Below are 27,895 nucleotides of genomic sequence, written 5' to 3' on the forward strand. Positions count from 1 at the left end.
GGAAAAGAAGTCCTGACAAAAGCTGGGGTCCTGGGCGGGGGTGGGGTGGTGGGGGTGGGGTGTCACTCATGAGGGCAGCGAGAAGCAAGTTGGGAGAAGCAAGTTGGGAATCTCTAATCCCTTAACAAAATCACTGCAGATGGTGATTGCAGCCATGAAATTAAAAGACGCTTACTCCTTGGAAGAAAAGTTATGACCAACCTAGATAGCATATTCAAAAGCAGAGACATTACTTTGGCGACTAAGATACGTCTAGTCAAGGCTATGGTTTTTCCTGTGGTCATGTATGGATGTGAGAGTTGGACTGTGAAGAAGGCTGAGCACTGAGGAATTGATGCTTTTGAACTGTGGTGTTGGAGAAGACTCTTGAGAGTCCCTTGGACTGCAAGGAGATCCGACCAGTCCATTCTGAAGGAGATCAGCCCTGGGATTTCTTTGGAAGGAATGATGCTAAAGCTGAAACTCCAGTACTTTGGCCACCTCCTGTGAAGAGTTGACTCATTGGAAAAGACTCTGATGCTGGGAGGGATTGGGGGCAGCAGGAGAAGGGGACGACAGAGGATAAGATGGCTGGATGGCATCACTGACTCGATGGATGTGAGTCTGAGTGAACTCCGAGAGTTGGTGATGGACAGGGAGGCCTGGTGTGCTGCGATTCATGGAGTCGCAAAGAGTCGGACACGACTGAGCGACTGAACTGAACTGAAGTGAATCCCTTAACAGACCCCCTTGCATTTTTATTACACCTTGGAAAAGACCAGCTTTGCTTTAAATGGTTTTATTAAAAACTGTACCAATTGATGAGGGCAAAGATATATACACATATATGCATGTGAAGAACACAAAGCCAAATATTCTGTACAGGTTTAGAAACAATGAGTTCCCATCCCCTCCCTCTCTTCTCTTGTCTCTCTCCCAGAGGCAGAGCACAGTGAACCCAGGACAGCTAACCTGGGAGGGACAAAATGCTACATTCTCACTAGGTCTCCCCCACAGCCCTTGTGGACCCAGGGATGGAGCAACCTGCTGGGCGATGCTCACGGAGCAGGGAGAGGTGCTGGTCTGCTGTGCAGAGAGAAGGGCAGCACAGACTAGGAGCCTGCAGAGCTCCAAGCACCTTCAGCCTGAGCGGCTGACGCATCTATGGCTTGCTCTGCTGTTCCCTCAAGGCTCAAAGTGCCCACCAGCCTTGGACACCCACTGTTCAGTGTCCCCAGGAGGCTTCACAGGCTAATGAGTGAAGGAGTCAGCCTGAGTAGTCTCTCACCAAGGTGTCCCCACCCACACACAGAGGGACCCTGCAGGACCAATGTGCAGAAGCCCCCACAGAGCAGATGTGCCTGCTTCTGCTATCCCTCACTTGCCCCACCCCACTTCATCAGAACTCTCTGCATGCTAACCAGGACAATCACAGTGGCTCCTCGGCCCCCAAGTGGAGGAGGCCCTGGCTGGACTATGTCCCTCCTTGCCATGTCCAACCCATCCTTGGATGAGGCTTGGCCACTGGGGACAGAGAGACACGTCAGCTGGGCCCCTCTGAGCATTCAGGACATGCCTGTCACATAAGCCCCTTGCTCTGGGGGCTTGAGGGAGGTGATCCTTGGACAGAGCAAGAAAAGGCCCCAGGGGTAGCCTTCTACCAGTCCAGGCTTTGAGGCAGCCAAAGAGAGAGAGGCCCAGCTGAGTCCTAGAACTGTCTGAGGGAGTCAGACAGCTGGCCTGAGGGGGTTCCCTCCCTAGTCCTGCCACTTTCCAGAAGCCCCTACTCTGGGGTTCTTAATGAGAAGAGTTGTTTTGACCCTGAACATCAGGCTTCCCTTCCCTCCAGGGCAATTCCTACCAGGGAAGAGTTTCCAGTCCCTCTCCCGAACCCCACCCTCAGCAAACCACAAAAGCTCCACAAGTCTTCTGTCGGTTACAGGTCAGGAGCCAGGTCAGACTCTCCCTCCAGTTGATTCTCCACCCCCTAACTGGAGACAGCCAAGCTCCTGGGGGTGGGGGCTGGGGAGAGGGAGCCCAGGGGAGGGACGGGTCTCCTGAGGTTGAACTTGAGGAATGTTCAGACCAAGTCACCAGGCAGAGGGGGAAAAGGCCAGTCTAGATCACTACACCAATTAAAAACAGCCAGCCAGGAGGAACCTCTTCCTCCTGGGACTATTCTACCTGCTGAGTTCTGGCGGGAAGGGAAGGAGGGGTGTTTCACATTTGGTCCTGGCTTGCTTAGGATAGTGAATTAGCTTCTGGCTTCATGGAATATGGAGACAGTACAGTCAGACGACCCTCTACCCAGCCCCAGATGCACTGTTCAACTGAGCTTCTCATACTGTGGGCTCAGTTCTCAGGATAGGCCACTGGACATCCTCCTCGGCCCGGCAAGGTCTCTGAGGCTGATGGCTTTGCCTAGGCACCAAGGCCTGGGCCATTTATTTCCGCTCTCACTCAGCTCACATGGAAAGTCTGCTAAGAGGAGGTAAAAGTGGCTGGTAAAAATAATCCTGTTTCCTTATGTGTGCCACTCGAGGTATACCGGCACTCTGCCAGTCACAGCCTTGGTCCAGGAGAGGGAAAAATAACACACGTCCCATGCAATTCAAAAAAATCGTGTGAAGACCCACAGGGAAGGCTGGACTTCACAATGGTCAGCCTATCCCAGCACCAGTCTCCATGCCTGTTCCCTGGGTTCCAGAAGGAACCTATCTTCTTAGCAGACAAACCATGGTATACACCCTGAGAATACAATTCTGACCAAGAATAGGTAGGCAATACCTCTAGAATATCCAAGCAGAACAAAACCAAGGCTGATGCACAGTTTGAAGTCCTTCTTCAAGCCATTGTGAGCTCATAGGGTACCTTTGTGCAAATTAGGAAAGGCATCCTTCCTGTAAGTGGACACAGCCCGACACTAGGGCATACAACTTAGTGAGCAGAGCATGGGCTAGATTCTAGCTTCCATCACCTTCTTCTGCTGGAGCCCTTGTGCAGTGAACAACCTGCCTGACCGTACATCCAGATCAGTGTGTCCTTCAACAGGAACGAAGACCTCCTCTCTGCACAATCAGAGGAGCGGGGACTTGTTCAGATATGAGAGTCTGCTCTGGACTCCTCCAGCTTCCTTGGGTAGCCCTGGGGCCTTCTCTGCCCAGGGACGCCGTCTTTTCTTCAGGCCTTGCTTCACCGTTAGCACCAATGTTAACTTTTCTCACATATCCAAAAATGATAATTTAATTTCTAGGTGTCTGGTTAACAGATTCCCTGCATCTTTTTCAGATTCCCTGTGTCTGCTCTCAGAGCTGCCAGGCAGGCTGCTTTAAATTCTCTCCATTAGTGCCACAGCAGGGAGAGAAAAGGAGTTCAGAGGCAGCAGCGATCCTGCTGCATTCCAGCGCTTGCCTTTCTGGCCTGGCTGGAAGCTGAAGGAAGACGGGAAATGTGCACCCAGCTTTGATAGTTCCTCACTCTAATTACTGTCTGTTACTCTAAAAGACACATTTCAGCTGACAAAGCCACTATGCTGGCTTCTTCCTGGATCCCACTAGGTGTGAGAAAGGAATGGGGATAAGAGGGAGGAGGTAACTGGTTTCCAAGGAAACCAAGGGGTCTGGGTTCCTCTAGGGCTTACTCTCATGGGTGGGATGGCCGCCTGGTTTCTGACACCTCCACAGTCCGGTCCTGTCTCTTCCGGCCCTAGAGTGCTGCTGTTGGGGGCGGGACGCAGTCTGTTGGCTGGCTCTTTCAAAAGAAGACCTGACAAAGGCACAAGCTGCTGGCTACAGCACGTTGACTGGCTATTTGGCTCCTCCGTGGTTGACACCCAGCCAGTCCCGGGCAGCCAGAGTGGGCAGTGGTTCTGCACCTCAGGACCAATCCTGGGCTTCTAAGTGGGACCAAGGCAGACGTGAGGCCTACCCAGAAGTTTGGTTCATTTTTGCGGCACCTTTTGAGGGTCCATGGAGAAACCCAACCCTCCCTGAGGTCTGCTGGAGATGACAGGGGCTGGGCAAGAATCCTTTAGCCCTTGGGGCGGGCGATGGCTGGGCCCAATGAGAGCCCAGACATGGAGCTGGCTGACTGACCTAGTGTAGCTGCCATGCACAGCTGGAAAGCCCCTGGCTGAGGCCCTGGGGGGGTTAAAGTGTGACCCGTCAGATAGGGGCTCCATTCATGGTGGAAGGCTGATAGGTTTGGTGGAACCACAAGTCTAATCCAGCCTTCTATCTCTTAAGTTCCTGTGGGAAAACTACAGTCCACTCACGGGAGATCACTACCTGCTCGTCTTCAACAACTGATGACAGAAGGATCTACTCGTCCGAGCCCTTAGGAGGTTCCAGGGAGACACACCAGCCTCTACTTCAACAGTGTTTGACAAAGGCCCCCACTCCTGGTCGAGGCCCTGAACGGGGAAAGAGGTCCTGCTTGGGTATGTCTTATGTACACAGAGAAATTTTTAAAATAAAAACACAAAACAAAACTTCACAAGACGCAGTGTCAGTCCTCATCGATGTTGTTCCATGGTGCCCGTGCAAAGGGGGCAGCCCAGCCTCACCTGGGGCCTGCCCCATTCCTGTTCTCATCTCCATTCAAAGCCACGTTGTGTAGGAAGAGGAGGATCTGCCACCACATGCGATTTCGGTTCTGCTGGTGCTAAAAGAAAAAAAAAAAAGGCGATGCAACTCCTAAATGCAGCCTGAGACGACAGCTTATTATTTCCAATGCAAAAGTTCAGATCCACACATCCCAGGGCAGCACCTTAATCCCATCAGGACAGCAAACTCGGGGGCATGGGGGATCTGGGGGAGTGATGAGAAAAGTGGCGATGAGGGGGAGATAGCAGAGCTCTCCATATACAATTGCAGTGTGAATGTTAAAAAGAAAAGACCAGGCTCTTTATGCACTGTGCACAAGAGGATTAAACTTTTTCCCCTGCTTGCAGGATTTTCCAGAGTTTAGCCAAGTGCTGCTTTTAATCAGATTGGCTCCTGAGCCCCTCAAACCTCAGCTGCACGAACAACAAACTTTCTTCAGAAAGAAAGAGAAGAAGTGCCCCCCTCTCTCCCCCAACTCCAAAGTAACACAGAGAACAAGGGGGGAAGGGGGGGAGCCTCCATCTGCAAGTGATTTGACACTGTGAAGGTCAAAGGGTTAATCTTCCATTTAAACCACACTGCTGAGGCAGCAAAAATCTGATTTCATCCAGTGCAAACACGCACACACACAGACACACACAGACACACACACAGACACACTCACACACACACACACACTTGGGCGCCTGCCCTCTCTCCCTTCCCAGCATCTTCAGCTCTGCGCTGCCCTTTTTATAGCTGCTCTTGACAGTAAGCCATAAATAATCCCTCTTGGAGCGCTTTCCTACTGACTGGAGCCAATTAAACGTTAAGCAAGAACATACTTGAAAACAAAACAAAAACAAAGAATGCACACTACTCTCTGGAGGTTATCCCAGGTCCTACTGTCAGGCAGGGAAGCTTGGGGCAAAGGTCAGGGGTCAGTGACTCACAGGACTGTGGCTGGTGCCCCACCCACACAGGTATCAGCAGAGGCCCGGAGGGAACTGAGGGGTGCTGGGAGAGGCGGTCTTTGTTCTCTCTTTATCTGCCAGGGCAGGAGGACGAGGCTGGGGCCCTCTCCACGGGGTTCTCAGTGGACAGGGGAATAAAAACCGAGTGTGCAAAAAAAAGGAGCCAGCACAGAGGCTGGACTTGGACTGCTGCAGCAGCCTGGGCAGCAATCACGTTTACGTGAGGTGTGCGTGTGTAGGGGGAGCTGGAGCCCCTGCAGTCTTTAACCACAGCCCCGGCCCCCACCAGGCAACTCCCAGTCAGCTGAGCAGAGGCTAGAGTAAGTCAGTGGCAGAGCTGCAAAGTGAGCCCCCAGAGCTCCTGGATTCCCAGAGCTTCCTAGGGACGTCAGGCCCTGACCCCCTGACCTGTCCCCAGGCAACTGGCCAGGTTGCTGGGTTCCCTGTCATCCTGCCTGAGGCCACAGAGAGAGAGGAGAGGTGAGATGTCAACTGAGGCTGACCTCAGGGCCCTGTCATGTATCCGTGTCCCCCCACAGCCGCACCCCCTATCTGTAGCAATAGCATTGCTCTTTTCCCTGCAGAAGGGGAGACTGGAAAACCCAGAAAGTTGGAGGCACGGCTCCTGCTAGGAAGGGGAGGGAAGTCAGGGTGTGCCACAGAGGAGGCCTGGCAGACTGCGACTGGAGAGACTGATGGCTTCCTTGTGTTTTGTAAACAAAGACGAGTAAAAAGAGGAAACACACCAGGCTTAACAAAATCTGGTTAGAGTAAAGCAGCGTGAAAACGGACTCAGCTGCAAACCTGAAGACTCAGGCTTGCCTGCAGCAGCTGGACAGAGCACCCCCTCCTCCTGTCTCCCCTCCCCAGCTGCTACCCAGGACAGGTGCAAAGGTCATGGGTGGAATAGGAGGAAAATCCAGGAAAAGACTGGTCTCTAGGGAGGCCAGTCTGCTGGAATTTAGAGGCTCCTCAGGTGCCTCTTTGAAAAGGCCAAGTAACAATAACAACCAAAATCCAAATAGTCACTGTAAACTGAGTGTCAGGTTCTGGTTTATGTCCTTGGTTCTCAAAGTGTGGTCCACAGACCAGCAGCTTCAGCCTCAGCTGGGAGCGTATAAGAAATGTAGACGTAATGAATCAGAATGCATTTTTTAAATATTTTTTTAATATGGGCCATTTTTAAAGTCTTTATTGAGTTTGTTACAAGATCCCCAGGTAACTTTAAGACACATCAGAGTATAAGAAGAACTGCTCTACACACATTAAGCTCATTTGATCCTCTCAACAACCCTATGACACATGTATATATTATCATGCCCATTTTACAGATGAGATCATTCAAAGAGCTAGGAAACCTGGCCACACAGCTAGTAAGCAGCAGGGACTGGGTTAAATCCAGACCACCTGGCCCCAATGTCCTTACTCATTACACTGTGCTCCAAGTGCCACCGCACACCTTTCTTTATACCAGAGCAGGCCCTCCATCTTCCCGTTCTCTAAATCATCTCAAAACAGCTCAAGGGCCAAGGAAGGGAGATCACAGCTCTACAGTTTGGGGCCTGAACCAATCCCATCTCTGTAGGCCTCAATCTCTCCCCACATTCCCCTAATGGAGGCCACTTGCCACTCTGGGTAACTTTCTGGGCCCGCAGTCTTTGCGAATAAGGCAAGAGAGAATCCTCACTCCAATCATGGTGGGTTCTAGGGACCCAAAAGACAGTGGTATTAGACTGGAAGGTGGAGACATTGCTGGGAGACACAGACTGGCCTAGCTCCACAAGGGACCAGCCTTAGGAAGGACCTAGGTTCTGTGCCTCTCCCTGGGACAGGCCTTGGGGCTCCTGAATCAGGAAGGAGGCACTCTAGGCAGCGGGTAACTCCCCGGAGCCAGGAATCAGAGGAACTGGGAGGCTGGGGTCTCTCACCAGCCAGCCTGAGTCTTCCCTCTCCTCATAGGTGAAGTGGAGGTATGGTATTAGTGGTTCCCATACCTGCTGTGTCACAGAATCCACTGAGGAGCTGTTGTAAATAGAGTCCTCAAGTCCCGCCCAGAACAACTGGGGCAGAATCTTCAGGGAAGGGCCCAAGAATCTGTATACTGAAATGCTCCCCTGAGTGATATTTTTTGAAATCAGAAGTAACATCTATTGTCTACTTTAGTCATAAAAATGATACATCTTAACTGTAGAAAAACTGGAATACAAGAAATTAGAAAGGAGAAAATAAAATCACTCATGATTCTATAGCCTAGAAGAAAACATTTCATGATTTGGTATTTTCTTTAGTCTCTTTCAATCTCCTCCCACCAGAGTAATGACTTGGCGAAGCTGGAGGTTAATCCTGCCCAGGTGCTTCTAAGGCAGCCAGGCCACACAGGCATTTAGAAACCACCGAGGTGATTTCCAACCATAAAGCTTGGTGATTCGGAGTTTGTCACCCACAATCACCTTCAGGATTATAACTCAGAGCTCCAACAACTAAATTCAGCCTGGTGGAGGGTCTGGGTGGGCTTGGAGAACAAGCTGCCTAGTACAGGGTCAAGCTGGCTGCCCCGGCAGCCATAAGACACAGCAAGACCAGGGCCTGGGAAACCACCTATTGCCCCAGCAACCCTTTCTGCAAGCACGAGCAATGCCACGCATACCCCACCCAGCCTTCTCGGGCCACAGGGCGAGCTCCAGAAGGCCCTTTCCTGAAAGGACATCAAATCGCCACACAGTAAGAGAACCAGAAGGCCTTGATTATGAAGAACAATGATAAATAAAATGTTTTTTCTAAATTTTTAAAAAGGACATTACTAGAAAGGAAAGAAAAAGGACATGAAGGGAGGCCAGGGAGAGAAAGAGTAAGAAGAAAGGCAGTCAACATTCACTGAACAGGATGAGGTACACGAAGACACTGAAACATCAGAGCACATGGATCCTTCCAGGAGAGGGTGTCCGGGAGAAAGGGAGAAGGAAAGGGGAACCAGGAAAGAGTGCGCTTGGCCCCTGACTCATCACCTGAGATCAGTGAGTGCTGACCCCTGGCACAAGGTTCAGCTCTCCCAAGCTGCTTGGGACCCCTCAAGTTTGGGAATCTACAAAGAATGGGGGTTCCCAGAATGCATAGCCAGGGTATCCTCAGGGCTAGAAGACGGGCTCAGAAGATGAGAAGCTGATGGGAATTTAAGTGTACACCAGAACTCTCAAATTTGGTCCAGAAGGTAGGACCAAGGCACGGAAGGCAAGAATCGAGGTAAATGCCCCAAAGGAAGGGGTCCTCACATGGTGGATAAAAATGCTCTCTTCAGTTAAGACAGCACAACCAGGATGACACACCTGGGGTTCTCCTTTCAGCCCCACTTTCCTTCTGTGGGCAGGGGATAAAGGCAGTCAGCTGACAAGTGTTGGAGTCATTCCCACTGTGTGCAGGCACTGTGACTGAATACCCAGTCATTCATCCTGGATGATGGGGAACACGTAGGGCACACAGTAGGTATTCAACAAGCACACTGCCCTGACTATAGAAAAATCAGCGTTCCAAGATAACCTGCTTGTCTGAAGCCAGGAACAACTGATGTCTGGCCAGGTCTGAAGATGTACTTGATGCGATAGGATCAGCCTCTTGCCTAGAGAGAGGCCCAACTATTAAAGGCTTTTTTATTTTTTTTAAGAGCTGGCTGCAGTGTCTGACAAGGTTGTATTACACATATCAAACTCTGTTTCATTCCACATGGCCTCTGCTCTAAGCACAAAGAGGGTTCCCTGCTCTCCCCTGATAAGAATCTCCCTCTGTCTCTCCTGCTTCGTATCCAGTTCACACCCTCTGGGGACTCTGTGTGTCACCGGTGTACCAGATGCTCCAGCAGGAGCCAGTTCACCCTCAAAGAATTTGGGTAAAGAGCAAAGCTACGCTGTAGCCCTGATTTCGAAAAACCAAACACACAAAATGCAAATTGACCAAACAGATCAGTTTATAACAATCTCATACCTGAAATGATTTATCATCTCTTTTGCTCCTCACAAAAATCTGGGCCATAAGAAAGGCTGCTGCTGCTGCTGCTGCTAAGTCGCTTCGGTCGTGTCCGACTCTATGCGACCCCATAGACGGCGGCCCACCAGGCTCCCCTGTCCCTGGGATTCTCCAGGCAAGAATACTGGAATGGGTTGCCATTTCGTTCTCCAATAAGAAGGGCAGGTATTATTTTCAATCCCATTTTACAGATGGGAAAGCAAAGGCTCAGAAAAGTTACCCCTAATGTTAGTTGGGAGGGGGTGATTCAGATCCCTGACTCCAGAGCTGTGTTCTTTCTCTAAAATATTACAGTGTATTTATTCATATTATGAAAATGATATTAACTGTTCAAAGAGAATCACCACCTAACTGCTCCCTCCCCCCAGTACATTTAAAGAAATTGTTTCCAGATCATTAACTAATCTAGTAAGGATGCTATGGACTAGAAAGACAATAAACCTTTCCGAGGCAGAGCTAACTGAAGATCAAACAGAAATAAAGCTAAAACTGGTCTGAAATGTTAACTTCAGATGTTTCTCTGAAACCATGCTCAGTTTCTTTTAAAATATAGGGCAATACACTCTCTATAAAATGTCGTTTTCCTACCGCACTTCTTTCCTTTCCCCATCAACTCTAAACCGACCACAGCAAGGCTGAAGCACAAAGCCTTGCTGTTGACAACAGGTATACAGAGCTAAGGAAGACTTCAGGAAAATTCCACATACCAGAAGTCGGGAAGATGTTTCTGTTTGATTCAGCAACCTTTTATCAGGTATCCAACTGAGCTAAGAGTTACGAAGGACACAAAGATAAGCAAGCTGTAAGCCTTGTCTTCAATTATTTTACAGTCTGAAGGGGAGGAAAGCAAGAACTCAGTTTCACAGGAGGCAAAGGTGGGCCAGGGTGCAGAGTGGGACCTCCATCAGATTCTCACCTTCTGGGCTGCACCTGCTGAGGAGCTGGGGTAAGTGATGGGAAGACCATGGTTTTAGGATCAACAGTGTCACATGGGCATGTAATCCCACTTCTCGGAGCCCTGGCTTCCAATAAAATGGGGGTAATGAGGTGTCGAAGTACCAGGTTGCTGTGGTGCTTAAATGAGAGAAGTATCTGAAAAGCACTGGGCCGTGGCTACCTGGAGCAGCTCCCCAGTCCCTGGTGAGGTCCAGGTTCGACTTTGTGGAGCAACTCCCTTGACACCCTCAGCTGAGAGCAAGTGCCCCAGGAGCACCACCTTCTGGGCAGGCTCATGAAGCCCTGGGGGAATGCCTGACTTTTCACTCTGAGAGGGACCAGGGCAGCCAGGGGCAGCCGGGCTCAGGATCCCAGGCTGCCAGGCCGGGCGAGGAATTCTAAGACCCCCGGGGCCGTCCCACGGGCCCTGTGGGCCTACCGTCCCAAACTGCTTTTGTCCGAGACACCAAGGAATGAGCAATGTGGCAAAATGGAAAAGGAAAAAAATTCGCGCCAAGCTTCCTCAGCCCAGCCAGCAGCACTAACAGACGTTGAAGCTATCAGTCACCACCATGGCAACACCAACTGCTTCTCCCAGAAAGGCAGCCTGGGCCCAACTCAGTCCAAGATTGGAGGCCTTCCTCTAACATAAGTGGAGGCCACCGGCTTCAGTCCCTGGGGGTGGGAGATCGGGCTGTGCTTGCCACCCATGCCCCAGAAACTTGGGTTGCCCCTCCGCGGCCTGGAGACAGGAAGTACTGAGGCCCTGACCCAGCTGCCCCTGTCTCCCCCAGTCTGAGAGCAGCTCCTTCAAACTACTGAGCAGCTCCTTAGGAACTCAGGAAGAGGGGTATATGCGCTCTGGTCACAAGAGAGGGAGACACATATGGCTGATTCACATTGTTATATAGCAGAACTAACACCACGCTGTAAAGCAACTATACTCCAATTAAAAAATAAACAATTATTTTTAAAAAGTGAGGGAGAGAGGGGAGTGAGGAGGGAGCAGGTCCGTTGTGGATCTACAAGGAGGGGGAGAAGGAACCCCCAAGGCTCTACCTCCCGACCTGATGCCTTTGCAGCTGACTGTTCTCATCCCGCCTGGGGCCACTCCCTGGACGGGACGGTCAAGTCGAGCACCGAAGGCCAGACTTTCCTCCTCACCCCACACACTGGCTGTTTCTGTACTGGTCATGGAACATGCCCTCTTGGTTGCCAGACACAGATCAAAAGGCAAACCAGACTTTTTTCTTTGTCCTTCTTTTCTAATGCCTCCTCCAAATCCCTCCCTCCCATCACCCTCCCTGCCCTGGCGGGGAGGAGGGGGGAAACCCAAAGTCAACCCTATCCCCATGGCTTGCCTTGGTGGGGAGGGAATGGCCTGTCCGGAACTACGAGGCCCTTCTCCTGGAAGAGAGAGTAGTCAGGTGCAGAGTTGTGTGGGGAACTCGGCTCTAGTCAGCCACGCTGATGACTCAGAAGCTAAATATAGCGAGCGATATAAACAGAGCCAGCCACAGAGCAAACACAGGGCCCCCAAGCCCCAGCACTGACTCTCACGCACAGCACTCTCCAGAGCCCCTCCCCCAGCCTCACTCTTCCCCAGGCACTGTCCGAGGGGTACCTCCCACTCTGAAGCTGGCTCCTAGGGACCCTTCTTACCCTAGAGAGAATCTCTGGGGCTCTTGCCCCGGGCTTCCCCATCTAGAGCCTGAACAGCTTTATTAGGCATAGTCTGAACTCCAGAAAACCACTCACCAACAAGGACAGCATCCCAAAGGGTCAGGAAGCAGTGAGGGGCTCCCTGAACAAAAGATCCAGGCTGCTGGCAGAGAAGCCACTAGTTAATAAACCAAGAAAACACCAGCTCACGTACAACTTCCAAAAGAGCTCCCCAAGAACTCCAAAACCAGGTCCAAACAAAATCCTAAAACCCATTTTCAAAAGTGTTAAATTGTCGAGGCATTAATAGTTACTGTGTGTTAGTCGCTCAATCGTGGCTGACTCTTTGCGACCCCCTGGACTGTAGCCCACCAGGCTCCTCTGTCCATGGGATTCTCCAGGCAAGAATACTGGAGTGGGTTGCCATTCCCTTCTCCAGAGGATCTTCCCGACCCAGGGATCGAACCTGGGTCTTCTGCATTGTGGGCAGATTCTTTACTACTGAGCCACCAGGGAATTAATAGTTAAACATATTACAATTTCCAAAGGGCTTTCACATCAACTCTGCAAGGTGTGTATGAGAAACTGAGGCTCAGATAAGTTAGTTACATGATTTGCCTATGAACACAGGACTCATAAGGGACAGAGCTGGGATTTGAACCAGACTTTGTGTCTAACCCCAGGATCCTTTCTCTGACCTTACAACTAAAGATGGTTTCCACTGAGTGGCTGAAATTTTTCTCAGATCTCATTTTCCATAAAGTCTAATTACTATTCAGGGAATTTCCAAATCTGACTCTTCTGAATCTGACTCTTCTGAGCTACTCCTGGTCCAAGCGAAAAAGCCATTTCCAACAAGAATTTCAATTCTCCTGTAGCTTTACTCACTCAATGGTCTCCAGTAGCCACTTTTTTTTTTTTTTAATGATTCTTGGCTTCTTAACACTGCCCAGAAATACCCCACAAAGTTCAAGAGGGTGCCACTGGGACAGGAGACTTTCCTAAGGGGAGAGGACACCAGCTTTTTCCCATTTTTTGACTCATGTTGGAGGAGACCACGGCAAGGGGAATGGAAAGAAGCTGGGACTCACCTTCTGGGCCAGAGCAGCCCCTGAGCGCAGGGAGGAAGCAATCCTGTACTGCCATGTTCCCTGAAGAAGCTGGACAGACAAGAAACACCAAGGCACCATCACAGAGCCAAGGTCAAGGTAGGCTAAGGTCACCAGACCACCACAGATCATATGTTGCAGCTCAGCTAAGTTCACAAAGGAGCAAAGAGGGGAATCTTTTACTCCTGACCCAGCCAGAGGAAGTTAGGGGTGTGTGACCAGGTTTGGAAAGGCTTTTTATCTCCACTCACTCTGCCACCAACTCCCTTGCTGCTTTGGAGACCCAAAGCATTGACAGCAAGCACAGCTTGTCTCCAATCCTTGCCCATTGGTCCAGAGAAGCCATCCGGGAGAGATCACTTGGGTAGCCAGTCTAGACCTCCATCTAGCAAGCTCCTCGAGAAACATGCTGGGAGGGTTTACAGCCCACAATAAGCAGCACCAGGGGGAGTTTGGAGCATGTTGCCTTTAGGGTCATGCTGACATACTCACTTTGCCATAATGCCATCCTATAAGGCACTACCATCATCACACCCTTCCCTGTGCTCCACATCTCCTGGGGCTTCCCCTCATATAGAAAAACAATAACTGGAAATGACTGACAGTCCAGTGATTAAGACTCCATGCTTTCACTGCTGAGGGCATGAGTTCAATCCCTGGTTAGGGAACTAAGATCCCACAAGCCTGATGTGGCCAAAAAAAAAAAGAATAGCTGAGATCCCTAACCAGGGACAAAAGGCAGAAGCTTCACCTTCCCTACAGGATTCAGGGACCCATGGCCATTGTCTGGCCCTGGGACACCATCCCAGACCTGAGAAGAAAGGAGATGGCCAGGCCCCTTCAACCTTCTTACTGTGTCTTGAGTTGTCTTTCCTGGTTATCTAAACTCAACCCACAGTGATGGAGACTGATCATCATTCCCCCAGGAGAAATGTACAAGGACAAGGCCCATAAGTGAATAGCTTGGAAGCCAATTTCTCTGAACAGAGCAGGTAGAAGGGAGCCCACAGGAGGCAGCTCTGCTTAGGGACTAGCTGGACAGGTGGGCTGGAAGATGCACTGTGAACTGACAAGAACAAATGTGGGGGATGATCAGGATTATAGAGACAAAGGAAACAAGCATTAAAGAATACCTACTGTGTGCCTGGAACTCAGATAAGTGTTTTCTCACTGAATCTTCATGATCAAATTCTGTGACATTAGGTCTAATTTACAGAAGAGGAAATAGGCTCTGCCAGATCAAGTGTCTTCCCAGTAGCTGGTAGATGGCAGAGCTGGCATTCAAACCTGGGCCTTCAGACTTTGTATCTGAAGCCTCAAGACTTAACCCTAAATTACTTCTACCCCTGTGCCTCAGTGTCCTGCTTGCAGAGATGAAGGGAAGGAATAGGGAAAGAAGATGAAGGATAAGAATGTAAGAGTGACGACAGTTTTGTGTGGATATGAAATATCTAGACGTTAGTTTATATTGTAATCAAGTTCAGAAAATGACTCACTTCTTAAAACTAGCTGCTAAAAGGCCCTACACATGCCAGCACTCCATCTGCCCATGGCCATGATCCCAGTCCTTCCCACAGGATGGGCTCCCAGCGAAGTGAGCAGGGTGAGTGGGGAGGAGGGCGATAAAAGTAAGACTCCCATGGACAAAAAGCCTGGCTCTTTGAGATGGAAAATTTGGGAAATCCAGCTCTCGGCCTCATTGGCCGGCCTCCTGCCACTGCACGGTAGGAGAAGGTAGCTGGCAAGATGGTGAGGGGCACAGGGAAGTCAGGAGCCAGCAGCGGAGGAGGTGCAGAGCTGGGGAGACTCTCCTCTAGTTCTCCTCCCACTCTGTGGCTCTGCCCCTCCTGCTCCCAAGCTGAACCAGGCCCTCGAAGAGACAGCTCTGCACTGGGGTCAGTGATGCCAAACAGCAAAGGGCAGGGTCAGACCTTGGGATCAGGGCCAGCTTCTCCTGTGAGGGACTGAGTTGGGAAGAAATGGCCCTGGGCTGAGTTCTAGTCCTGTGCCAGGGCTCGACTGGGCAGAGGAGGCCTCCTAGCCTGCTCCCAAGCCTAGAAGGGCTCACCAGTGGATGGTGGAACATTCTGGGAAACAGCTGTCGAGAGAGATCAGGTCTAATGCGAATGCAGAAAACTGCCTTCCAGGTAGTCCCCCAGCTGAGTCCAGGAGACCCAGAGCCACTGTGTTCTCCATCAGCTACAGCACTGGGGCTAGGAGCTGCGAGCTCAGGCCAACCACAGGCCTACACAACCAGCGTAAAATGAATGGGTAGGAAGAAGGCCAAGAGGCAGAAATCAAGAACCAGAGTGGACTGAAGGGAAAACCCTAAGCCAAGTTTCCACAGAGCTATCAAAGGAGGGAATAGGGGCTGGAACTTGGAGCCAGAGGAGACAGCCAGGCTGCCTTATCTAAGCATAGGGCCACCCTCTCTTCCTGAGGGACTGGGGGACCCACCAGGACCAGGTCTAACCCCACATTTCCCTCAGAACCCCTTGGCAGAGAATAACCCCTTCTGTCTGGATCTCAGGAAACTTAAACTCAATTTCTGTCTCCCCACCCCACCTCCCGCCAGGTGCTGGCCATATTTTGGTCCTCAAACCAAACCTATTATCAATAGCTCTCCTCCGGTCACCTGAATTTCCCCACCTAACCTCAGGGTCTGCCCAATCGTGGTGGATTAATTATTCTCTTGATTTCCTAATATACAGTCATATATAGACACGCATATACACACACACACAGCCGACTAGGCAAGGACACTGTCTCAGAGGCAGGGAATGTGTTCATTTCCAGGTGGCATGACTTTGCTTCAGTGGTGGTTGTACTAGCAGGGATCCAGCCTCAGGCTCCTCTCCCCGCCTTGGCAGCCATCCAGAAAGTCAGCCCAGGGAGGAAGAGTTAAGTGCCCAGGGGCTGGGCCAGACTGCCGCTGCAGAGCCAGGCAGCCTCCAGCCCAAGGCACAGAGGGCTCCTCCACACGAGCCCGCCAGCCGCCGCCTTTGTTGATGGGCTCTGCCACAAGCTCCAGTGACACGCGATGCTCCGCCCTGGCGGGCTGGTGCCAGGCTGCCCGCTGAGCACCCGGTCGCTGGTCTGGAGAGACTGTGAGGTACACAGTCTCCAGAGTCCTGGCCCTGGTTTCCAGACAGAGACAATGAGGAGCGGCCTCCCCAGCTGGAAAGTGTCGGGTTACAACCGGTTCCACCACTTTTCCCAACTCAGACCCGTCCAGGCCTCGGTTACCCATTTCCCACTGCACCACAGCCAGGTACCTCCGACTGTCCAGTTTTCCTCAGCACCATGAAAATCTTCCCCTTAGGTCTGCAAGGGACCATCTCCCACTGATGAACTCAATAAGATACAGTGTGTCAATCAAGGCTGCAAGAAGCTATGCCATTCTCCAGAAGAGATCGGAGCATTTCCCAGGGGCCTGAGCTGAAAGCAGGCAGATAAACAACTTGGATCTCATAGGTGAGAGCAAAAGCACTCATCCAGCCAGGCCCATTCTCGATTTCCAGTTCAAGAGAATCACGGTAACGTGGGTCCTGGCAGAGACAGAGTTGCTGAGGCAGGCCCCAGCCCCACAGACCCAGCAGATGCACACCACCTCCCCCCACCAAGCCCCAGTGCCTACTTGCTGCATATGAAGCCGATGGAACTGGTCTGCAATGCACTGGAGTTTTCGGGCAATCTGTATCTCTGCTCGATGTTGCCACTGCCCTTCAGGGGGTTGGTCACCAAGGGGCAAGCCTGCAGGGAAACTGGCAGGAAGGGGGAGCCGGTAGCCAGCATTGCCTGCAAAGACAGAGGGCCCACATCTCAGCAAGCTCCACCACTGCCCCATCTTCCCCATGCCTGCCACCCCTGGTCAAGACCCGGGGTCAAGGGTAGACTCTAGTATGGGAAGGAGAGGAACTGAGCCTGTCTTTCTCAGGGCACTCTGCCAAATGTGGACAGCCTGACTTGCCTGCTGACCAAGAGTATGAAAGCTGATGCCAGGCTTTCCTCCCTTCACTGGCAGCGCCATGGCAAAGGTAATAAGTGTGGCTGAACTTGCCAACCTTCTGTCCTTATTTACACAGCTACGCTTGACCACAATTTATTATTCATTATTCATACAGTAGTAGCAGGCTGAAGCTCTTCTCTAGAAAAACATTGGAGGCAGCTCTCCAGAGATCCTCAGTTGAGCAAAGCAAGGGACAGAGAATGAAAATCAGAAAGTAACCTCACTTTTTGGTGTAGCAGAGAAAGGCTGGTTTCAGGCCCTGAAGCTCTGGGCAGTGGCACAGAAACATAGGGAGAGAAGACTCCTCTGAACCACAGAGTAGCCAAGTTCCTCTCTGCAGCCAGCCCCAGGCCAGACATCTAGACCTGCTCTCCTCACTGACCAAGTGCTGGTCACCGAGCTGCCGCTAGGGGCGCCCGCTTGCTCCCGTCTTTCCCTCCTTCCTGCCCGCCTGCCTTATCCATCTTCTCAGATTCCTGCCAGAACTTTGCCTGAATTGTCCTACAGTGCAGCTCCTTCTGGGAATAACTGCAGCGTCTCCTCAATCCGCTCCATTGGACCCAGCAAGATAGCCTCTGAACCACCCTTCCCTCCATAAGCTTTGTGCTAAATGAAGAACACTGGCTATCTAACCTTGCCCTTTTGCCAGAGGAGGGCAAATTGCTAATAAAACCAACCACTGAAGCCCACAAATGAAAGGGTCTTATCTGACTGAGCCTTGGAAACAGCCCCTTTGTTGGCAATGAGCCTAGGCAGGCCCAACCTCTTTCTCCAGTTCCCCTTCCAAACACAGAAAGTCCCAAGTGACAACTGGGGCGGGGAACCTTCTGCCTCCAGGAAACTTCTCTCCCAGAACAAGCTGGGTTTTCCCCTTCAGTGTCAACAGCGAGTCACAGATCCCCCAGCCTTCTCCAGGGCAACACTAGCCACTTTACGGAAGGTACATCACTATTACGACACAAAAGCCTGGGCCAGTCAACAGGCCATAATATGTAAAAGCCAAGACCCAGGTACCCTTCTTCCAACCCAAGGAGATACCATGGACCCAAGGATCCCTCCAGAAAGGGACAAATGAGCAGAAAAGAATGGCAAGGCAATCTGTCCTGCTTGTGGCCTGAGGAGCACAGACAAGAAGCAGTATATGAGCAGAGAGTCAGCAGGTGAAGAGTTGAGGGATCAATAGCCCCTGCTGCTCAATTTGGGGAAGGAAATAGCAAAGAGCAGGTTTGGGGAGGGAAAGTCCCCTCTTTTCCCCCATCTCTAAGGGAGGAGTCCTAAGGCTAAGAGCACTCACCATAAAAGAGTCGCTGGGGCTCCTCAGTCACCCCACAAGGCAGCATGACACCCTGGCTCGGGGAAGCTGGGCTGAGAGTCTGGGTAGCCTTGTCTTCCTGGCTGGTGGGTCGAAGCCCAGGGCCACAGCAGTGCGTGAGAGGGAAGAGCTGCAGACGGCTGAGGGGGCAGTCCAGCTGGCTCTGGGCAAACAGGTCAGCAGAGAGCAACCTCCTGGGCTGGGCCCCTGGCTCCCCATCCTCTGGCTGGAATACGTCATCCTCCAGCTCCTCCACACACTGGGGTGGCTCCATCTCCCCTGTGAGGGTGCAATGCAGGCATCCGGGAGGCTGCCCCCACCCAGGCTCTACCTGGAAGGACTTCCCTCCCTTTCCTTCTTTCCTGCTCCCCCTTCTTTTGTGGAGAAGTGGGCTCAGGCACTGATGACAGTCAATCCTACAGATAAAGCATTGCCAAGGGTGACAACCCACCCCCAAATGTGGGCTGCCTTGCAGTTCCAGGATTCTCCATGTTTCTTCCCTGCGCCCACTTGGAGCCACCTTCCCCTCAGCATCCTCTTCTGACCCAGGCTGGTCACAGTCACATAGTTGGACTGCTACTGACTCATAGCCATAGCAGGGGTATGGTCAGCTGCTACAAGTACGGAGGGTACCTGGAGAAATGTCAACAAGACTAGCCTCTGTGAGTGGCTGTGGGAGGGCAGAGGGTGCTGTGACTGGCTGTACCCACAGTGCTCACCACACACAGACCCCCTTGCTGGCCTGAGGAGTAACCATCAAGTTCTCATCTCAGTCTGAGCAGAGCTCCAGGCTGGGCAGCAAAAACAAAAGCCAGCGATCCTAGCCCGGCCAGGTTCCCTCCAAACCTGCTAAGCCCCGCCCAAGACTCTAGTCTCCACCCGCTGCTTGCTCAACACAACAAACAGGCTCAACGATGTGGTAAGAGTGTGTCCTGGGAGAGAGAGGGGGAGAAAAACCCAAGTTAGTCATTGCAGCTGCCCTCTCAGCAGACTGGAGCTATCTGTCTACCACAGCTTAGCCGAGAGGAGAGGTACGGCATGCAGCAAAGTGCCCAGAGTTCCCCAGCTCAGTGTGGAGTCACTAATCTCCACAACTTCAAATCCTTCCCCACAGCCTACCATTCCTGCCAGCACCGAACCTGAGATGGGTACAACCTGCCTCATAGAAGGAAGTGAAATTCAGCCCTCTCTCTGTGACCTCACTTGCTGCCTGAACTCAGGTTGTTGATATGAGTTTCTTGGTGATAAAGAAGTTCCACTTGCTCCACTTGATGGCTCTTGGAAGTACGAGCTTGCAGTCACCCAGCTTCTTGTGCTCAAAGTTAGTCCCCTATACACACACCAGGAACCCCTCAGGGTCCCTGGGGCAGTCAGAAAAGCAACCACCTGAGTGGTTAAGGATACGGAGAGATGGTGTTTGTCACTGCCAGAATCAATTAGAGGTCCCCTGGGAATTCTGTCTTCCACTCTCTTGCCCTTGAAGAACAAGCCAAATGGTCTGTGGGTTGGTAAAGTACTTAGAGGAATCTCAGTTAATTCAAGAATCTTGGCTTTCTCAAATGCAAGCTTTCTTTAAGGCGCCTGCTTCAACTCTCCCTCCATCCCATCCTGTCCTTGAGCTATCTATGGTCCCTATCCTGCCTGTCCTCTTCCCTGTCCACTTGGATGGCAAAAAAAAGGCACGTGGTGTTCTTGGGACAGTGTTTTCCTAAAAGGTGTGAGAGGACTAGTTTATCAGTGCCAGGAAACAAGGCATCCTGCAGAAAGGACCAAGCGCTGTCCTACCAGTTACCTGGCAGGGGCTCCCCTCCAGCCCTTCCACCTCCTCTAGGCAAGCTGGCAATCCCAACCTAAGATGGGGCCCTCCAAAGCCAATAGCAAGCAACAGTCATTGTCTTGGCTTTTCCTTTGAAGCTTATCACCTCTCCCACCCTCTCCCAGCAAAGCCCCAAAGTTCAGCCCTTGCCTGCACTGGACAGTGGGGGAGGTGCAGCCAGAGAGTGTGGGTCTGCCAGCCTAGGGGGACCCTTCCCACTCTACACAGGAACTACGATGGCTCTTCTGCAGGTGGGAGCCTTCAGAGGGGTGCTGGGCAAGATCAAGCGCAAACTGGGATACAGTAAAAAGACTTCTCCCCTTCCCCTGAGCTGAAGAGGTGGTGTCCAAACAGGCAGCAGGAGGGCACTTCCTAAGTGCACTACCAGAGAAGCAGTCCTATCAAGGAGACCTAAAACCTGCTGGAGCCATCCCAGCCCTTAGGACGCTAACAGGGATGCTGAACTCAGACTCCTCCTCCTCCTGGGAGAAGGCAGTAGCCAGACATTCTGAACCTCTTCGAGGGCTAAAATCTGGGAACGCACACATACACACACACACACACACACACATACACACACTCACGCACTCACACAACACACAGCAGACCTGGGTGGCTCCAGGGGAGAATCTCGGCCTCCGAGTCGTGATGCCAGGGTTCCGTGCCAGGGTCCAGCGTGACGAGCACTCGGGGGCTTGGCGCCCAAACTCAATTGGGAAGGAGGGGGGAAAACCCAGCTGTTAAGGAGAGGAGCCTTCAGACTCCACAGGGATGTAGGAGGTCCCACAACTCCCTGCCCTACCCCAATGTCAGATCCAGAGACCGGGCCATTCTCGGGCACCCAGATCTGCTCAGCGGGGAAGCGCAGGTTCCCCTGCCCACCTGGACCCAAGTCATTAGAGACTCAAATGCCACTAGCCCCGCATTCCTTTGTGGAGCCGCGCACCTACATGTGGGTTCGGTACCCCGTTCCCACACCCCAGTGCCCCAGTCCATGATCACTCCAGACGCCCGCAGCCCAACCCTTCCCGGGCCCCCACGCGCAGCGCGATCCTATCCCCACTTCCCCAAGGAGGTGAGATCCAACTCCGCCCGGCCCTTGGCCGCCCAGGCGCTCACCCGGCAGCAGCGGGCGGCGGGAGGCGCGGGCAGGGGCGGCGGCGGCAGGAGGCGGTCAGGCTCGGGTGGAGGCCACTCTGCACCGCGCGGTATTGTTTCCAAAATACGCCCGCTCGGGGCATCCCGCAAACAGCTGATGAGGCCCCTCCTCCGGAGCGTCACACGGATGGCTAGCCAATGGAGAGTGGAGCCCGAAGTCCCGGGCTGGGCGGCTGCCAGGGACTGTCACGATTGTACTAACCTTCCCTTGGAAACATTGCAAGGGACCGAGCCAAATTCCGACCTCCGCCAGAAACGCAATTGGAGCGCCGTCGCCCAAGCAGATTCGGTTCCTAACACGGACTTTGGAAGCACTCGAGAGCCTTTTAGTCCTCCCTGTTAGGAGGGAGATAGGGGGCGCCAAAGTGATTTTTGTCTTCCTTTTCACGAGTATGGTCTGAATAATTTCGGCGCGTCCAGAAAGGGAGACGAAGAGAAGGAAGCGGGGAGATTTTAGATGATGAGGCTGGCAGCATCCAGAGGGCCCAAGATATGGGTGCCTGTGGATCCCGGCCACCTGGTGGCAAAGCATCTTCCCTGGCTGCTGGGCAGGTCAGAAGCAAATTCCAGCCCTCAAAGCTGTAGGAAGCTTGAAAACGTGTGACTGACACTGTTACCTCGAGTGACATTCAGATCAAACATCCAAAGGGACCCACAGGCTCTCTTATTGACTGGGAATGGACAGTCAAACAAAATTAACATCTGGCTGAGGAGAGGAGCGATCAGGAATGCAGGGGCTGCTCGGGCAGTTGACACATCCTGCTTATGGCAACGCTGAGAGATGGAGCTAGGGTTGCAAGGAAAGCAACGTGTCCTGCAGACCACCTACTATCGGCAGGGGAATCTATGGGCTAGTTCACAAACATTTCTTAAACACCCTCGTTGTGCCAGGTACTGGGCTAGGTACCAAAAACCTGGTGCCTGCCCTCAGGGAGCTTACAACCTACTTAGAGAAGTAGACCAGAAGATAATGGAAAGCGACATGAAATGTGGTAATGCCAGGGATAATGACTGCTGGGAAAGCAGAAGAATTCAGAATGCTAAGAGTGGGGAAGGCTTTAGGGAGGTCGCTTTTGAATTGGACCTTGAAGGATGGGGCAATTTTTCAATCAGGAATACCAGATAAAATAGCCAAGGCCTAGCTTTAGCACAATCAAGTGCTGAACTGGAGAATTTGTCAAGAGATCAAGGGCAGGGGGACGTATAGGATCATTGGGTGCACACCTGGACTGAGGAAGGGTGAGCATGGGCAGGGAGGTTCAGATCAGATTACAGAGGTGTCCCTGGAATGGCAGCTGAGGAATCTGCACTTTATTCCAGAGGCATAGGTCAGCCAGCAAAGATTTCATAGAAGATGACTGACTTGACCAAGCCTGGATTTTAGGGAAAATAAATGAAGAGGCCAGAAATCAGTGAAAGGGAGCCAGTCCCTGCAACAGATTAGGTGAGGGATGATGGGGCTTGACCCAGGGGACAGTGGGGACTGGTAGTGGGGACCACCAAGCTGCTCTCTCTGAGTTTGTAAACTCAAATTTAAGCTAAGTGGGGCTGGGACTCTTAGCCTAGTGGAGCCTAAAGCCTCCTTGTCCCTTTTTCCTGCTCATTCTGTCCCTAACTCCTTCAAAGGGTACCTAAGAAAGTGGACCAGGCATAATGAGGGCTGTGGTTGCTAGAATAGGAAAATGCTATCCCCAAAAGTTGGAGAAGAGGGAAAAGGGAAAGGGGCAAGAGTCAAGCTTGGTCATCAGCCCGGTCCCCACATAAGTTGACAGATGTCCAGAAAGAGGTGCTGGAGCCAAAAGGAGGTATATTATTTTGCCAGGAGGCTTGGCCAAGAAGGAGTGTCAGAACTGGTCAGGGTGATGTAGCAGTCATGCCATATGTGAGCAGACGAGAAGGCCAAGACCAGCCTCCGTGCGGGGCACCAAGGAGCCCTCACCACATTTGCTTAGGTCTACACACACCTCCTGAGGTCCATCCGTCTCTTCTGACTGGCTCTCCTCCTGGGCCCGTATCTCAGGTGGGCCAGTTGGGCCTAAGGGCATGACTTAGGGTCAAGAGTAGAACTAAAGAACAAACCAGGTCTGAGTCTGTCCTCTGGGGCAACACAGCCCAGGGTACATGGGTCATCCTGACCCACTTGAGCTGCTAAAGCTCTGTCTGCCTTGCCACAGCCCTGCAAGGCAGAATTGGGTCCACGAGGCAAGGAATCTGGTAGAGAAAGCTTATAACCTGGGGTCCATGTATTCACCAGGCTCACCAGGGGCTCCTCAGCTTTAGGAGAGAAACTTGCTAGATTGTATTTGTGAGTTCACACAAGCATTTTTATGTGGGTGTGGTGGCTCTGTAGCTTAGAACAGTTTCCCAAAGGGGTCTGCGACCCTGTAAAAGTTTTAAACTCACATTGTAGGGGAATGGGGCTAAGGAGCAAAGGGGATCATTTTAGTGGGTCTGAGCAGGTTGGAAGACAGAAGAAGGGTCATACCCTGTGGTGACATTTCTTCACAGGCCTCTCTACCAGGCCTTCCCAGCTTGCCCCCCTGGGCTCCCTGTGAAGGACACCCATAACTTGGCCTCCTTTGCTCTCAGCCTCTAAGGTCAAGCAGCAGGGGCCCAGCCTTATGAGCTAGAGGAACCAGAAAAAGACTGTCAGGGATAAAGGGGTCAGGGAGGTCAGAAGCCTCACTCCCACTTCTCATCACTGTCAAAGCAGACCCCTCCCCGTGCCCTTTCTCCCCTCCAGCACAGGATAGACTCTGCAGCCCGAAGAGTCAGGACCTGCTGGGCTGGAGGTCTTGGCTCCAAGTCTGCTACCAACAGCAGCACCCTGGGAACAGAAGAACCCTGGACTTGTGGTTCAGAGCACATGCATCTTGCATCCGCAACAGAATCTCTTTTCCCTCTTTCTCTGTTGAAACCATTCTTTGCCCATTTTTGTTTGTTTGTTTGTTTGTTTTTTATTTTTCCCTCTGCTAACTGATGCTGGCTCTGGGAAGACGTATTTTGCCGCAAAAAAAAGTCAAGTTACTCCGAAAGGCATCAGCTGGGCACTTGAGAGGGAGGCACAGAAGACTGGGGAGGAAATGCAAAGAGTTAAGGGGAGGCTGCTTTCAGCAGAAGAGAAAACCCAGCTCCCTGTAGAAAGCTGCCGAGCTCTCTCCATTGTTTCACCTGGCTATAGGGTTTCTCTCTGAGACAAGGAATGGGCTCTAAAACTCTAGTAACTGGATCACTGGGAAGGGAGGTTTTTAAAAAACACCAGCTGACAGCTGAATAATAGGAATTACCAGGCAGGCTGCCCTGGGGTTACTGAGGTTTGTAACTCAACCCCTAGGGAGGGGTTAGATTGGAAACTGATTTATGTGTAAGGTGGGGGTCTTGGTGGAAAAGCCCATACTGCTCAACTCTCTTGCCTCTTAACTCCCTCTGGGAGGGATCGTGTGTGTTAGAAAGGCCGGGAACCTGGAAGCCATGGTGTCCTTCCTCGGTGGACTTGCTCTAACAGAGTGAATTTATCTCTCTGTGCATTATTCCATCTGTGTGCAAAGGAATAGTCTCTTCTGAGTTGCAGAGAGGTGTTTGTGTGTGTGTGTGTGTGTGTGTGCACATGGCACAGAAGAGGGGCAGGGGGTTAGGGAGGGAGGGGAACCTACCAGAACTGACAGAGTGGCTTCTTCTAATCGAGTGAGCAAGTGGAGAGACTTGATTTCCTAGTCACTGAACTTCCTCCTTACCAATCACTGGAGAGTGGGGTTCAAATAGAAAAAGCGTTGCTAAAGAGAAAATACTTAGGAATTCCAAGACCTGGATGTAAAGGGAAATGCAGAGACTGAGGCTACCATGGGAAAGCTGAATGGAACCTAAAAGATTAGGTGAAGTTTGGGATCACATGCATTATGACAGTCAGTACACAGTTTTGTTTTGGGGAATACTCAAAAAATATTTGCTGAATGAGTGAATGAATGTGCCTCTCCACATTTAGAAAATAGGAATAGTCCTGTGTTTGAAGAGTGGAGAAAACAGCTGCAGTGGAAGATTTTCCGTGAATGCCCTATCTACATTGTCTTGGCTTACATGTTTCTTCTCACCAGCAGAGCCTCCCCCTAAGAGGCATAGCTGATGCCATCAACATCTTGATACCTTCAGACTACCCTCCTCCAGGTCTGGCACATGACAGAATTTACTAAGCTTATGGAGACAAATTTACAGAAAAACTATAAGCATGGCCCTCAGGAAGTGTTCTCGCCTCTTGCCTAGTCCAGCACTCAGCCTGCTCAGCCCATGGAAAAGAAGTTGGCTTTAACCTGCCAAGGAATGAAGAAATCCAATCAAAATACTCTGCCTTTTACTCTACTCCTCCCTCGATGCATCCTCTTTCCTGGGCAAAGTTACATCAGTACATTAGTCTCCTTGGGACTGGCATGAACATCTCAGAAATTTCCAGCTGAGGCCAGAGTACAATCAGTTGCTATCAAGGAAACCTGCCACCAGAAGCACCAGGGACCTGTGCTTTTCAAGCTCAGAGCCTCTCAGTTTTTGAATCTGGTGTTCAAGAGGTGCTGGGCCAAGAAATGAGTTGGATCAGCTGTTTCCCAGCCAAACGCTCAACTCCCTGCTGTCCTGGAGTGGGAGAGGGCCACTATCTGAAAACGAGCCAGCTGTTCACTTACCCACGTGTGAGTTCACCAGACATTTGCTGAGCACCTGCCACGTGCTAGGCTCCATGCCAAGAGCTGGAGGTGCAGATAAATCCCTGCGGGGATCACTGAATATATCCGCACCCTTTCATCCCAAACATGAACCCTCATCTGCACACCTATACACAAGCTCAAAAAGAAACTGGGGATAGGAGGAGGGTACGGCAGGAAGAGCTGCAAATGCACGAGGTAAGGGAAACTGGCCTTTCCAGGAGGGTTGAGCATCCCCACAAGTGGTCTTGCCTTTCCTTGCACAGAGTGTCTGGGAAATGCCTGATGCCCCGCTATCATCAGGCCAAGTAGAAAGAATTCAGTTCCCAGCTCTGCCATCAACAAGTGACCTTCCAGCACTCACATTTACATCTTTGCCCCTACAGATTCAGAGGTGGCATAATTTAGGTAAATAGGCAGGCTGGGTAGGGGTTAGGACTTTGGGGCAGCACCAGCCTCTTATCTCAATCCTGCCTGAGGTCCCTGGGCTATAATTAAAACAATTCTCACCTGTTGAGCACCTACTGAATGCCAGGCACAGTTCATTTAATCCTAAACAATCCCAAGAGGGATTTATCAACATCGGAGCTATTTTACATTCAAGGAAGCTAAGGTCACTTCTCCAAAGACAGGCAACAGAACCCTGATTTAAGGTCACATCTGTCTGGCATGAAAGTCAGTGCTCACATCCCCTACATCTACTGCCCCAAAGGCACGCCCAGGCCCTCCCGACAGGCAGGATTCATCCCTGTTCCCCCTCAATAACACAGTGTCCCCAGTGCCCCCAGAACTGGAAGGCCAAGCCGGAGGCAGCCTAGCGAGGTGAATTCCAGCCTCTCAGTCGCAGACACTCCCACCACCACCGCCACCTGCGGCAGAAGCGATTGCATCACCCGCAGGAAGCGGTCCAGCAGCCCAGCCTCAGCTCTGGGGCACGTTTTCAGTTCCTGCTTCTATCCTTGCGTACATTGAGCACACTACCTTATCTTTTACTCCTGCGCTGGCCCTGTGGGTTCAGGCTAATGTGCATGTCTGGACAAGGGACTGTGGTTTGTTATTCCGGTGGGTTTGTAGGGACCTACTGGGGCCACTCACCCTTTTTCTGAACGCTGCTGGATGAGGGAGAGTAAGTCAGGCTGAAGGGGCTTTCCCAGCCAAGAAACAATCAGAGATCCTGTAAGCTCAAAGAAAAAGTCCTCTTGGATGCAGGAGACTAGTCCCAGGAGCCACCATTACCTCACCTCTGACTTTCTGTCTGGTCCACGTGAGCTTCTCAGGTGGGCCAGAGAGGAAGGGGCTGTAGAGCCTGCCAACACAGCTAGGATGTCTCAGGCCCATTAAACAGGCAGACACATGGCTCTGGGCTTTGCTGCGTTCTCTAAATGGTTATGGAATTTTCTGGAACTAAGGATAGATCTTTGCCCCCAAAGTTCCTCTTCTGCCCATCCTGGACTTCCTTTCCCTCTCTGCCAGCTTCCTTTTCTCTATCTGCCATGCAGATTCTGTCTCCTCAATCTCTCTTCCTACCCTGCTTTCTTTCTGCATTTGTCACCTCTCTCTGGCCTCACCTTGGGCCACAGCCACAGCAGTCAGCCTTCATGAGCTCATAAAGTGCTCAGCGTTTTAGTGGAGTCATCCTGTGTGGAGGATGT

General features: G+C 51.7%; 1 protein-coding gene across 9 annotated transcripts; it reads right to left on the reverse strand.

Annotated features, from left to right (window-relative positions):
• Window positions 1–762: 762 nt before the first annotated feature.
• On the reverse strand, window positions 763–21,621 carry BMF (Bcl2 modifying factor). 9 transcript variants are annotated; one of them, XM_042252257.2, is made up of 7 exons: window positions 21,517–21,621; window positions 21,006–21,104; window positions 19,033–19,513; window positions 18,564–18,860; window positions 16,898–17,058; window positions 13,243–13,311; window positions 763–4,641 (listed from the first exon to the last, which is right to left on the reverse strand). In XM_042252257.2, the coding sequence occupies exons 3-7, from the start codon at window positions 19,070–19,072 to the stop codon at window positions 4,540–4,542; spliced, it is 669 nt and encodes a 222-aa protein (XP_042108191.1). In that variant the 5' UTR covers window positions 19,073–19,513; window positions 21,006–21,104; window positions 21,517–21,621; the 3' UTR covers window positions 763–4,539. The 9 variants fall into 9 exon arrangements, with proteins under 9 accessions (XP_042108191.1, XP_042108190.1, XP_060274575.1 ...); XM_042252256.2 differs by having other exon boundaries at window positions 21,006–21,134; XM_060418592.1 differs by having other exon boundaries at window positions 19,033–21,104.
• Between the last annotated feature and the right edge of the window lie 6,274 nt (window positions 21,622–27,895).

Source organism: Ovis aries, chromosome 7 (assembly GCF_016772045.2).
Source record: "Ovis aries strain OAR_USU_Benz2616 breed Rambouillet chromosome 7, ARS-UI_Ramb_v3.0, whole genome shotgun sequence".
In the NCBI taxonomy this organism is placed as follows: Eukaryota; Metazoa; Chordata; class Mammalia; order Artiodactyla; family Bovidae; genus Ovis; species Ovis aries.

Coding starts and splice junctions, on each gene's coding strand:
- BMF (XM_042252257.2), bottom strand. CDS start 19,072: ATGGAGAATCCTGGAACTGCAAGGCAGCCCACATTTGGGG. Junction 18,861..19,032: donor AAGGCAGCCCACATTTGGGG/GTGGGTTGTCAC, acceptor GCACCCTCACAG/GGGAGATGGAGCCACCCCAG. Junction 13,312..16,897: donor ATCGGCTTCATATGCAGCAA/GTAGGCACTGGG, acceptor TTGTCTGTCCAG/CTTCTTCAGGGAACATGGCA.